This window comes from Cottoperca gobio, chromosome 23 (assembly GCF_900634415.1).
Source record: "Cottoperca gobio chromosome 23, fCotGob3.1, whole genome shotgun sequence".
Lineage (NCBI taxonomy): Eukaryota > Metazoa > Chordata > Actinopteri > Perciformes > Bovichtidae > Cottoperca > Cottoperca gobio.
This window is the reverse complement of record NC_041377.1, coordinates 5,668,019-5,682,500: the sequence shown is the minus strand read 5'-3', so window position 1 is coordinate 5,682,500 and position 14,482 is coordinate 5,668,019. Positions and strand designations below refer to the sequence as shown.

Genomic DNA, 14,482 nt, shown 5'->3' with positions numbered 1-14,482 from the left:
TGTTTGCCTTGATCTCATTTCCGTGACAAACTTAACAAAGCAGATAATCAAGCTGATTAGGTGGGTGATGAATTGAGTTTTATGATGGTCAGAAAGTTACATAATTCCTCTCTTTGCCTCAAGGCCATTTCAGGACATTTCCCAGGACCCTCTTTGCCAGGGGTCATCACTGACAACAATCTCTGAGGAGCTCTGTAGTAGAAGAGTTGCTGGTGTGTGTGTGTGCGTGTGTGTGTGTGTGTGTGTGTACATGCACACACGCATGCATTCCTGATTCAGATATCGGCCTCTTCGGACAGGAAGAGAGCCGCTTTGATTAAATAATCTAAATGATTTGATTGTTTACACGATTACAAGTTAGACAAATACATGTTCACACATAAATAGTCAAACACACACACACACACACACACACACACTCACGCACACACTCACACACACACTCATAAACAGTAACAGAACATCTTGTTCTGGCTGACTCAGAGGAGTGTAAGCAGCCAGCACTCTTGGTGCTCACAAGTCACATCCAGAGTCTTTATTGTTGACATGGGCATAAATTAATGTCATGATTGTGAATGAACGTGTTTATATTTGAGTGCTTTGGTTCGGCCAGCCGCTCTAACTTACCTACATACCAAAAAAAGAAATCTACTGCGAATTTTGAATGAACGTTTGGTGTTTTCTCATTCGTTTGGTGTCTATATGGTTTCCTGTTTTAGTATTACTCCCATGCAAAACTCATCTTACCGCAAACTTTACAACCAAAGGTCTTTCTATAATCTCCTCTCCTCTCCCTTTCCTCTCCTGTCCTTTATCCGTCTCCAATGCTTGTTCTCTCTGCAATTCTGCTGCTCAGAAAACATATGGACCTGTCTTGTTTGTGTGTCTCTACAGGAGCGTGTGGAGTATCTGTTCCTCATCATTTTCACGGTGGAGGCTTTCCTGAAGGTAATAGCCTACGGCCTGCTCTTCCACCCCAACGCCTACCTGAGGAACGGCTGGAATCTGCTCGACTTCATCATCGTAGTCGTAGGGTGAGTGGACAGAAACGCACTGAAATGATAATCCTGTATACTCGTATTTCACTGTCTCTTTCCAGGGTTTGTAAAAGCACTACCTGACACAGTTTTCAAGATCAGCACATCATTGGCAAATGAATCATAGTACCCTGTTATAATTACTGTCAACAAATGAAACTATCGCCAAGACAATTGGCAGCTTCTTTCTCATGGCAGAGGTACTCATGGTGGCATCTTTTAAAATTAAGATCATATTTCCCATGAACACCTTTGATTGCTGTAGTAAAGACAAGGCAGCTACTACTCTTCCTCTTATCTTTGCCTACATTTATTGACTTAAGCTTTGTTGATGACATTTTATTTCTCTTAACTTTCTTAAAATTGTACTTTTACTAATAATATAACAGATTTGCAAAATCCAATCTGCTGCCACAGCATGCTAATTTCATAGAGGAAAGATGTGGTCTGGTTTGTCTTCAGAATAATACTTTTATCTGAGTATATGTGGTATAGGCTATTAATACTAAAATAATACGATACACATCAGCTTTCTAAAAGCATTGCCATAAAACAATCTTCCTGAATACTGAATCCGTATTAAAGCCGCAGTAAACTCTGGTCTGCAGTGTATTGGTGAAGCCTAAACTGATTAGCTTGTTAGATGCTGATAGCAAAGCTTTGCTCTGTTTTTCTTTATCTGCAACTCAGCAACATAGCGCGTCTGCTAAACCCTCTGTGCCTGTGTGCAAGTGTGTGTGCAAGTGTGTGTGCAAGTGTGTGTGCCCTGCCTGCCAGCTGTGCTTTATGTACAGTGTTGTGTGGGGGTAATGGCACAATAGCCAGTGGACCTGACAGTTACATTAATGCCATAAAAATGGTCTAATTGACCGTGTGTGTGTGTGTGTGTGTGTGTGTGTGTGTGTGTGTGTTTGTGTGTGTGTGTGTTTGTGCAAGAGAGAGAGACCGCAAGAAAGCACCCCACTGCCTGAAGGAAGTCACCAGCACACACACACACACTCGCACACACACACACACACACACACACACACACACACACACACACACACACACACACACACACACACACTCAATGAGGCTTGTTCATCGCCAGTCAAGTGTTCACTCACATTAGTCATCACTAACTGAACATGGTTGGCTTCACCCCAAAGGCACACACACACACACACACACACACACACACACACACACACACACATGTCTTTGGGGTGAAGCCACCACCCCATCGGCTGGCATCATGGTGCCAGTGCCCCTGGCATAAACACAACCTTTACCACTCTTATGCTGTTATCTACCCCCTCTCTCTCTCTCTCTCTCTCTCCTCTTCTCTCCTCTCCCTCCTCCTCTCTCTCTCGCTCTGGCTGCCTCTCTCTCTCTCTCTCTCTCTCTCATCCCTCCTCCTCTCTCTCTTTCTTCTCTTCTTTCTTTCTTCCTCTCCTTCTCTCCCTCTCTCCCTCTTCTTCTCTCTCTCTCTCTCGTCTTCTCTCTCCTCTCCTCTCTCTCTCTCTCTCTCTCTCCGTTCTCTCTCTCCTCTCCTCCTCCTCTTCTCTTCCTCCCTCTCCCCCTCCTCTCTCCTCCTCCTCTCTCTCTCCTCTCCTCTCTCCCTCTCTCTCTCTCCATCTCCCTCTCCTCTCTCTCTCTCTCTCCTCTCTTTCCCTCCCTCCTCTCCTCTCCTCTCCTCTCTCTCTGCCTCTCCTCCCCTCTCCTCCCTCTCCATCCTCATCCTCTCTTCGATAGCTATCTTCTCTTGGCTGCATCTATATCGACTAATATATCTATAGCTCTATCTCGTCTCTCTCTATCTCTCTATCTCTCTCTCTCTCTATCTCCTGCTCTCTCTCTTTCAATTGTAGCTTTTATTGTGACGCAGCATAATTTAATGTGCAATGATACTGTATTGATCACTTTAATGAAATTGTCCCTGGCAAAGTAAGGTCAGAAGGTCAGATAACTTCTGCAGCTCCAGAATTGGCAGGGTTCAGTGTTATTGCTCTTGCTCAAGGACACTTTCGGAGGGTTATGGCTGCCTGTTTTGGGAGATAAAACCTGAATGGCCTCTCTAGACTTCCCCAGGGTTTTTCTCTTTTTTCTCTTTCACATGGCCAAAATAATTCTTATTCTTCTTTCCCCATTGACAAGGTTACTCTTTGAAGTTTGACTTCACATAAAAGTTTAGGCTGAAATCAATGCTAATGTGAAGGCATGACAGCGGAGAGTATTTTTCTTTTTTCAACTCGGCGGGTCAGGGCCGGCCTCTGGGTGTGGGACCTCTCAGTTACCATGCTCTCCATTCATATCTATACCCTGCAACCAAATGTGGAAAACACTAGCTATCCCTGCTAGAATATCAAAATATAATGTAATGCACATTGACCGACAAAAAAAAACTGACGCCTCGACATGAAAGATTTCAAGTCACCTGATAAGAATCATAAAGGTGATCTTAATCCATGATCACAATCTTTTCTCTAACCTAATTCAAGATCATTTCCAATTTCCCTAAACCTTAATATTCCTTAGCTAGAGGGGTCGCAGACACTCGTATGATATGCTTCTGGAAAGCTTCAATTTTTCATTAGGGAAGCTTCTGAATTAGACCTATTTTGTCATTCAGATACAAGAACTTGTCATGAAAATGACACAGAACGGAAAAGAAATCCATTAGTACAGTCGTGAAACACAAATACACACACGCTCCCTCCATTTCACACACTCGAAGAGGACACACAGATCCACGAAATGTTCAGCTGTGACAGCACTGTATCTCTGTGTGTGCATGAATGAGTGATTCTCTTTGTGACTGTGTGTGCCTAACTGCCAGCCTGCCTGTGTGTGTGTGTGTGTGTGTGTGTGTGTGTGTGTGTCTGTGTGTGCAGATGAGAAGTGACAGAGTTCGCTCCCTCTGGAATGTTCACCATATGGGTTAAAGAGCTTGTACCTGGTGCTGAGCAGCCTTGGAGGCACACACACACACACAGGCACGCATACATGCACACACACATGTACACTTGCACATACACATAGACGCTGAGAATTTATAATTGAAGGTTCAGTAAGCTAATTGTGTGTGTGTGTACAGTATGAATAGTTACTATATAGCTCTCTGCTTCACATACAGTATCTCTTCTTCTTCACTTCTAGTATAGTTGTGGGCCTATTGTAAATGTATAATTATAAAAAAGAAATGGCTGAATGTACACAGCTTCTGCTATCTGTGGATGTACACAAGCCATTATGTGGTGCTACACTTAAAGGCTCTAATTATCATTCAACACCCCGCTATGGCAAAACATGCTGCTGGTGCAAAACTGTGGCTCCTTGACTTGCTTTTCATACTCCGTTTCAAAGGACAGTGAATCAAAATGAGAGGGAGGTAGCGTGAAATAGAAAGGCTGAGAGAGGGAGAGAAAGTGAGAGGGAGAGAGGGCGATATGTTTTGAGAGGTCTTTTCAAGTGGCCATTTCATCAGTGCTAATTGATAATTCTCCATGACTAACGCGCCGCTGACTGGCCTTTGAGCCGCGCTAGCTGGAAAATGGTTTTGTGTGGTGATTTCTAAGTGATCTCAGGGAGGAGGAGAGAGTGATAAGCTCAGCTGGACGCAAATAAACTCAAACTTGTGAGCAACTGACACCGAAAGAGATGTCTGTAAATAATATCATAGGGGATAATAGGCTACTAATATCTCTACTTACTTAGGACACCTGAACATAGCACCCGTATTTATAGTTGGACATCTCATTCCCATAGCATCGGCATTCATTAAGCTTTCCACTTTTCGTGGAAAACGTTTCACAGAAATGTGAGATTTGATCCCATTGTTCATCTCATCACCCTGATGAGTCATCATGTGACCCTTTTGAGGGGGCGCCAAACCCCACGTTAAGAATCACTGGTCTTATTATCATTATGTTTTTGCATGTATGTAGCAGCATAGATTTGGAACTAATTGGCCAATTAACCAACCCATTAAAAACAGCCCCAGACCAGAGACAAATGGGCAGCGGTGTCTTCATACTTTTGGCCGTATGGGTTACATATATTGAAGCTTTGGCGCCCCTCTTACCCAAAGACATGTCCGCAAAGTAATTTCATAGACGCGAATACATTCTTATGCACCTGCTTTAAGTCCCCGATATATTACAGCGGAGACACGGGGAGGGTTGTGTGACATCACATGGCCAAATGCAAATGTGTGTTACATTCTATCTGACAGTGAATGAGCACACACTCATTTATAAACACATTTCGGAGACATCATCACTACAGACGTGCACAGTGTTCTGTTGAGCCGACTGTCAAATCATTAAAGCCGAGTGTCACATTTCCTTATGTGTGAAAGACAGAGGGAACAGATGAAACACTTTCTATTATTGTGTTGGAGAGCTTACTAATTAAGCTGATTTTATTTTTCTACTGTTATGTTTCCTCCCGGAAGCACATTTGATTATGTCTTCCCCATTCCTTTTTGCTTTTACATTTGTGCCCCGAACTCGGTTGATGTCTAAATTTACAACACTTTCACTGTTTTATACATTATGATAAAGATGCTGTACATGGTTCAGTTCAGTATTGACAGCAGTGGCAACAGAGGAAATGGAAAATGACTGCAGATATTCATCACTCTAATATATCCCTGTGTGTCACTTCTTCCTTTTATTATTTCCCCTCTCTCAGATAACCTCTAGCATGTGGAAATGGGATGTCAAGCTGAAGATGCTTATTGAAGTCATTACTTTCTGTCTCGCAGGTTATTCAGTGCGATCCTGGAGCAGGCCACCAAAGGGGACGGGGCCACTCCTATTGGAGGGAAGGCAGCGGGCTTCGATGTCAAGGCTCTGAGGGCATTCAGAGTACTCAGACCCCTCAGACTGGTCTCTGGAGTCCCCAGTAAGTACTGAGAGAATGAAAGACAGAAAAGAAAAGAAAGAGAGTAAAAAAGTGTCGCTCTGAGGATCAGGTGTGGATGGTGATTGGGTGAGGTGGGGGAGAAATGAAGCACAGATTGGAGCTGATATTGCTGCTCGATGTCACACACGTAGTGACACACATAAATGCACACACAAAGAGTCCTCTGATCAGATACTCAGACAGTACGAGCAGTAGATGTGTTGTCTGTCAGCCTGTCTGTGTTGGTCACTACACAAATCAATAATCCAACAGGCCAGAAGACAGGAAAGGATTGGATGTTGTGGATGAAGCGAGAGTGTGCACCTGTGTGTGTGTGCACTTGTCGGTTTAGAAGCGTGAGTGATGCAGTGCACAATATTTAGACTGAACCCGGTCCAACGTCACCGGACAGTGTTGGATTGGTATCATGGCGTCTGATCAGTTGAACGTTTGCCAGCTGATCAGCAAACTGACTTCCAGACGTGTCTTTTTAAACTTGGCTTCCTGTAACATTAGTGTAGAATTTACTCAAAGAAATGACCCGTAAATGAACTTTGCAATGACTGTTTTTGTTAAATCTGTATATGTTCTTAATGTGTTATGTAATTTAATCAGATACCAGAACCGATCCAAGGATTCCTCAGTTGTTGATGCCACATACTGTGGTGTGAAGGCGCACTTACTTCTCCAAATGATGTGTGAACAATTGTAAATCTTTTTGATTGCAATTCAATTGTGATACTAAATATACATAGCTTTTCCTTTTTCATTTAAAGGTGTAACAGTATGCACAATTCTCAGTTTATAAGTACTGTAGTTTTGCATAGATTTGTCATTGGTTACAGCTGCATGCAAAAACATTAAACGTGATATTAAGCGATCTGATAAAAATATCAAATAAAAGTTTTACTGTCTTTCATACCAATAATCCTCCTCAACCGAATGTGACAGTGCTTACATGGTGATCTATGCTGCTATATGATGCACTACCAATGCTTTAAATGACGGTTACTGCCTGTTTGAATACTCTTTTTGATTTGTATTTAGTTGTGTTTACCCTTTATGTGTTCTCAGCAGTTCCTCTCTGTGTGTGCTACAGGTTTACAGGTCGTGTTGAACTCCATAATCAAAGCCATGGTTCCTCTGCTCCACATCGCCCTGCTGGTCCTCTTCGTCATCATCATCTATGCCATCATCGGCCTGGAGCTCTTCATGGGCAAGATGCACAAGACCTGCGCTCACGAGCAGACAGGTACACACACGCACGCGCACGCGCACACACACACACACTCGCACACATGCACATAAAGAGAGTGACAGAGGGGCACAGAGAGAGACGAGTGCGCACTGATGCACAGATTCGGATACAAACATGCATGATCAAACACATACACTCTCATACCGCACGTCAAAGCTCAGATACATTGTGAAGCATGTAGTCAACTGTGTGTTAAAGCATGCTTCAGTAAGCACATTTCAACTGTGCACACAGGTAAACACTACGCACAAACCTTTCCCATTGAAGTAAGACATCGCCTAAAAGCCAACAGAGCAGACACAATAGAGCACATACCTTAAGCAGTTTAAATGATAACCTCCATTAATTATTTAAAACATCAGTTATGTATGAATAATTTGGGCAGTAATTGAAACGGCAGCTGCCATAAATGATTTAATACCCTTTTCAGTAGGTCCCTAGGTATAAATGGACTTAAGTGTTGTTACGGGGATGTTATAGGTCCCATGAGAGGCATTAGCTCGGCACTGGGTAAGTGCTGGTGGAATCCTCTGGTATCCTATACGTCCCGCCCAAAAGCTTGTTTTGTATTAATTAGCACATTTTCACATAGATTTTTTTATTTATGGCTGCTCTATAGTTCAATGTGTCCTTTGCAAACCTTTTTGTTAAATGTAGATGTGTTTTCTTCCTTTTCAGATGGGAAGGATGCAGTATAACAATTTTTCTCTGCCTCCCCATTTCTTTTGTCACAGGCAACATTGCGGACAAAAAGCCGGCACCGTGTGCACCTGATGGAGCTTACGGTCGACATTGTAACCACAACGGAACAGAGTGCAAAGTGGGATGGGAGGGCCCAAACGACGGCATCACCAACTTTGACAACTTTGCCTTCGCCATGTTGACGGTGTTCCAGTGTATAACCATGGAGGGCTGGACGGAAGTGCTGTACTGGGTGAGCCGGACACCACAACAGTGTCTGTGTCTGTGTGTCTGTGTGTGTGTGTGTGTGTGTGTGTGTGTGTGTGTGTGTGTGTGTGTAGTGCCACTTGGTGTGTGTAGCCACTGTAGTGTATCTGTTACATCTGTGCCACATGAGTGCTTTTGAAAAACAATATAAAACAATAACACAAACACTTCTCTCAGAAAGGCAGGTATGCCCACAAAGACTGTTCAAAATAAGACACACACACACACACACACACATTGTGTGTTAGCTCATATCTTAGGATAAATCGATGCAGACAATACACTGTGTAATTGAAGGCGCCGATTCATTTGGAACGTGTGTAGAATCCTGATTCTTGATTCAAGTGAAAGCGCGCACACACACACACACACACACACACACACACACACACACACACACACACACACACACACACACACACACACACATGCAGCCAGCGAGGCACACAAGAACTCTCCCTTCCTCAGTAAATGACCAGAAGCAAGCATCAGCCCTGTCCAGCTAAATAAACCAATAGATTAGTCTGTGCTGTTAATCAATGTTCGGGAAGGTTCGATCAAACTCCCACATCTGCCTGCTTTGAAAGCCTTTGATTTAGACCTCTGGGGGTTTGGCTTTACACACAGGAAGAAATTGTTTGTAACATTAGCCAACATGTCACAAGGCTTGTGCTGATTTGCGATCGTATCGCATCTTGACGATTGATCAGCGGTTGGCGCTTCCTTTGCCGATATTAAAGCGGGAAAAAAAATGATAATCTGTAGAATCTGCTGAGATGTTTCTGGTGGAACGCCATGTCTGCCGCTGAGCCACCTGAATTAGCACAAGTGAATTTTAATCCTTAATTACAAACATTACATTTCCTGCATGCTCTTGTCTCCATATGCCTGCTCACCGAAACGTTGCTCTGCACTCCAAAAGATAACTTTAAAGATTGGGCTGAATATGATTTTATGTTATTGTGGTTCCATAAACATAATTAATGGGGCTGTTAGATTGCTGCTACAGCACCCTGTTAATACGGCGTGCAAGCGTCCCTTTGTGTGCAGCAAACAGTGTTCTGACCACAGTGACAATTCTGCTTTTTGAAAGGCTAAACAGCAACAAATATGATTTGAAGCAAAATATTTGGTTAGATAAAAACATGTTGTTAATTTTTGGACCTGATTACATCGTCTTTTTTCAAGACCTTTTGACTTTTGGATTGAGGACTCGAGCGGGCGCTTTGTGTGCGTGTGTTTGAGAGACAGAGAGAGAGCGGGAGAGGAGGTGGAACGTTGACATGCAGTGTTTCTCTAAGTTATTAATAACAATAATTTGAATGTCTACGTTATGACTGCAGCTTAAAACTATTTGGATTGTGATATTAAAGATGCGATAATAATGTCAAACGAAAATAGATGCTGTGATACAGTTGCACAGACACGCAGACTGTTAAAAGGGAGCCCTTAATGTTTAAATATTTTAAATAAAATGTTCACACTCTTTTTTAAATGTTTAATGATGTAACTTAAACTGTAGCCTATTGTTATAATAATATATATATATATATATATATATATATATATATTATATATATATATTATATATAATATAATATATAATATTATATATAATATTATATATTATATTATATTATATATAATATTATATATTATATTATATATTATATATTATATTATATATTATATTATTTCAAAGCTCCGTGGCAGGTACCGCACACTGCTGTCCGTCGCTGCAAAGCACTCATGTGGTGGAGATGAATAGCAGTTCTTAGCATTTTCAAAACAACACTTTTCAACTAAATGTACAATGAAATTGTGCTAATTTCAATTTATCTAAGAGCCCCAAATGTGCGCTTCAAATGTATTCCCATTACATTCAGGTCATGGAGTGAAGCATCCATTTCTCTGAAATTTAAATAATGATGTGATCGCAGAAGGTTGTTGAACACCACTTGACACATTTATTAGTACTTATTTTTCCTGGATCCTAAAACACTCTTTTCCGTCCGTCTCAATGAACAATCAGTCCACTGCACAAGGAAAAGATTTGTATTCTGTTTCTAAGAAACAAACAGCCAGGAGTTGTGTGTTTTTTGGAATTTATTAACATTTAAAAAATATGGATATACCTGATAATAAAACATATTGTTCATATTTTCTTTTTTAATTCAGTTGGATATAAGAGTTTGTAAAGACAGTGTTAAGAAGTGGTAAATTACAGTCTTACTTTCTGTGATTTAGCTTTCAGAGAAACAGATTTTGAGCTCTGTGACTAGAATGACGTACGAGAGACACACACTGTTATCAGAATATTAAAGTGACAAATGAATGAATATGATTAGTAAATGTCTTAAGGAACTCACATGTAATGCAATGAACAGTTACTGGTAAGGACGTTTGTAGACTAAATGTAAATGTGGAAATTGGTCCGTTGTGTGTGTGTGTGTGTGTGTGTGTGTGTGTGTGTGTGTGGGATCTTACTGTACATATAAGCTGGTTTGTGTATGAGTGCATGTACACGCATGGAGCAGAGAGCTTACTAGCTCTACACCCCTCCTGTAACTCTGTCTGCTGCAACCTCCTGCACGCACACAGCATCACAACAGTTCAATCATACAATTCACTCATTATGAGAGCGCTTGGTTATCCAGCTGTCTTTTATAATGAATGGGACCTCTTTTGTTTGTAGTATAAATGATGAACATTGGGTTTGGGTCATCACATTTCACATTTTCAGATGTGACAGAACATAGATTAATGACATCCAACATCTACTGTCGTCAGCAAATTAACCCTCCGTCCTCTTCCTTTTTGTCTCTCTCTGTCCAACATGTCAAACCATGTTAAAGTGACAGCTCTTAAACGGATAGATTTTGGATTTTCTTTCATGGCATTTCTCGTCCACCTTTCCAAGAAAAGTTTTCTTAAGGGATTGTGTAATTATGTAAACACACACATAAGAGCTACGGTTTATCATTGAGTTATAAAAGCAGTTCAGTGTGTGTGTGCTCTCCCAACAGGCAGATAAAAGAGTTCGTACACACACTTCATCATACAATACTGCCACTCTAGCTTTGCCAGGTCTTCCTTCTGCTCTTTTTAACATGGACTGCTCGTTTCTCTTTTCTTGTCCGTCATCTTTTCCTTCTCTGTTTTCCTCTTCCACACACTTTTTGTCCTTGACCTCTACTGCCCCCCTCTCATTCATTTCTTCATTCTCTCTGTTGACCTTCCCCATTGTCCTCCTCCCTCTCTTTCCTCTGTCCTCCACCCCGCCAACCTTCTCCTTATTAACCCCCTGGATTCTCTCCTTCTGCTTCTCTCCCATGTCTCTTGTCTCTCTCAGATGCAGGATGCTATGGGCTATGAGCTGCCATGGGTCTATTTTGTCTCTCTCGTCATCTTCGGCTCCTTTTTCGTTCTCAATCTCGTTCTGGGGGTGTTGAGCGGGTAAGAGGTTGTGCTGTTGTCGTGTGTGTACAAACGTCTGTATGTGTGTTGTTTGTGATGTGGCTGGATGTGATTATTGACCATGCTGCAAGACTCCCTGCACCAGACATTGATTTTTAAGGATCCAGTGAACAACTGAAGAAATAATCCATTGTTTGCCACTATAAGAGAACAACATATGTTGGACATTATTATTGTTGTCATTGCTATTATTGTTATTATTAGGGCAGGCTCACTTTACATAGAAGAATCTCTTTAAGTTAACAAAGAATTTAGTAGTTTGGTATGAAAATCCATCTATCTAACTATACATCTTATTTCTAAGTATTCTCGTTTGGAAGCCGTCGATTTTAGTTTAGTTAAAGTTAAGAGTTTTGAAGCTGTGCAGTTCAACTGCTGTGTGGATCCAGAATCCCGTGCTGTAAACGGAACATGCTTCAGCCGCCATCATCACCATTTCAATTGAAGAGACTTGATACTCACTAAACTCACTTAACACAAAAGTTGCAGGACAAAACGTGGCTAAACGCTGAAGGTGCAGGTGAACATCTGAATCCCGGAAACTCCAAAAGATGTTCGAGCAAATGCAACTTAATTCACAAATAGTCCAAACAAGCAACTTTCTTTTAGTGAAGTCAGTTCAGGCTCAGTTCAAAGAGACCCGCTTCCTCACCGGACTGCATTTAAAGATCCGTCTTGTGTGTAATCCATGTTTTGTCTCGTGTGCAGATCAGCATGCGTCTGCTTACATTGTCTGTGTATGTGCAGCATGTGCATATTTGTACGGAGGCACGTGTATGTTTTGTTTCAATAAATGCTGCTCCAGCAGGCGAGCTGGGTGTAGTTTTACTCCGCTCTGCCAAGTCACTGTTTTAGTACAAGCACCACCCGGCCTGTAGGGACACACTGGGGCATTAATAATTCACCCCTCAGGTCAGCCGTGGAGGTGGAATCTAAAAAAGCTTGCACAGCAGGGAAAACACAACAGGCAAAAAAAAGGTTATTGTGAGGACAGAGTGAAGTCTGAAAGGAAACATGGCATTAAAAATGGAAATTATAGGATGGAAGGCTGGACTGAACAGGGACCATCGTTTATAAGTTATAATATATAAGTGTTTATAAAAGCATTACAGTTACCAGATATAAATTATTGTAACATTCGAGTTAAAAACAGTGTGATTATGACGTAAAACCTCAAAATACATTTAAAAATTCAAACTTTTAATTAAAACAACATTAAACTGCTTTTGTTTTTTCATTTTTAAATTAAAAAAGAGTAAAGACACCGACAGAGAATTATTTGTCTTGAGGACAGTAATGATGTCAAATCCATGGGAGTCTTGCTGCACAGTCTGTTGAAGTGTGTAACTAAAATGTCTTCTCTCCACAGTGATTAGGCCTGAAAATGAGCTGATTTGAGGCCAACTAACTTGAAGGGAAACTGCTTTTATACTTGTAAATCTCCCTTACTTGTGACCAACTGATAGATCTCTTTTATAGATCTCCAAGCTAAAGACAGCCGGGCAGATACGTTACCATGTGGCCCACTAAGCGACTTTGACAAATACTATGAATGCACCATAATCTCAGCAGGGATCCTGCGCAAGCAAACAGTTCCATCTGTTGGGAACTTTCACGAAGGATCTAACCCCCTCTTCCCCTCCTCCCTTCCCTCCTAACATCCCTTACTGCTCATTCCTTGCTTTCACCCCGGCCCTCTCAATCCATGTCCTCTCTACTTGGCTTCCTTTTCCTCTTTCCATCCATCCTGTCTGTCTCCCCTCCTTGGTCCCACTCCTCCATGCCTCCATCTCTCCACCTAGGTAAATGATGCAGTAGGGTACAGGTGGCCCTGGGTGTATTTTGTCACGTTAATCATCATCGGATCCTTCTTTGTGCTAAACTTGGTTCTGGGGGTATTGAGCGGGTAAGGGCAAGGTTAAAGGTCACTTGAGACTAACTTCTCTCTCTCTTTCTCTCTCTCCTTCATGCCTTTTATGCTGTTCTTAGAGAGCTTTGTTTGTTTTCCCTGAAGGGAACTCTTTATTTCTGTCTACCTCCTGCTTCTGACAGTAGATGAAGTTGTGGTTTGTCCTGTACAAAGTATGCGCAGGAACGTGTTGTAATAAAACACGTAACGGTACAGTATGAGTAGCATTGTAGAAACACAGTACATACATACAGTACACATACCAGTGAAATTCAAATTAGTATACGATTTTGTAATGGTAAACTGCAACCCGTCGGTGGAGGCATACACACATATTCTAGTTTAGAATATGTGTGTATGATGAATCAGAGCTCATGTGAGGAAAGTTTCACATTTCCTTGACATGTCTGATGGGGTCTTCACATGCCGTAGGTCATGATGAACTTGTGTAAGGAGTGAAGGGTCTCCTCCCTGACTGACTGACCCCGATATTACTCTCGATACCCACAGTGATGTGACAGCAGCATTGTGGGAAAAATAATAGAGGTCTATCTGGTCCAAACAGCTTGGGGGGTTTGGCTGTCTGACTCTTTGTCTGACTTCTGACTAATGATGCTGTCAACACACTACACAGCCTGACCTTTTACCAACTGCTTCCCATGGAGTGTGTGTGTGGGTCTCAGATTGGCATAATAACTAATGGCTAAACAGGAAGAAGGAGAGCGACGGGCGCAGAGACAGAAACACTGGGTGTGGGTGTCTGCGCTTGATGTAATGTGTAAATAGAAAGAATGGGGCAAGAGGCTGTCTGAAAGATGGGAGGAGAAAAGAGAATCCGATGACGATTTAGGACAGAAAAATAAGATGATGAGAGTGATCGCTCAGAGTTTTCCACTCACAACTACGCACTCAGTACACACTGGCACACACACACACACAGATCAATAGGATTGGGTCTCCTGC

The 14,482-nt window shown here is 41.9% G+C and overlaps 1 protein-coding gene across 1 annotated transcript in view; it reads left to right on the top strand.

Annotated features, from left to right (window-relative positions):
• The window catches only part of cacna1c (calcium channel, voltage-dependent, L type, alpha 1C subunit), a 172,929-nt gene that overhangs the window by 97,847 nt on the left and 60,600 nt on the right, over positions 1-14,482 (top strand). Inside the window, exons 4-8 of the mRNA XM_029461765.1 lie at positions 895-1,034; positions 5,788-5,927; positions 7,027-7,179; positions 7,920-8,119; positions 13,413-13,516. Of these exons, the coding sequence (XP_029317625.1) occupies positions 895-1,034; positions 5,788-5,927; positions 7,027-7,179; positions 7,920-8,119; positions 13,413-13,516 (737 nt within the window). The remainder of the gene's footprint in view (positions 1-894; positions 1,035-5,787; positions 5,928-7,026; positions 7,180-7,919; positions 8,120-13,412; positions 13,517-14,482) is intronic.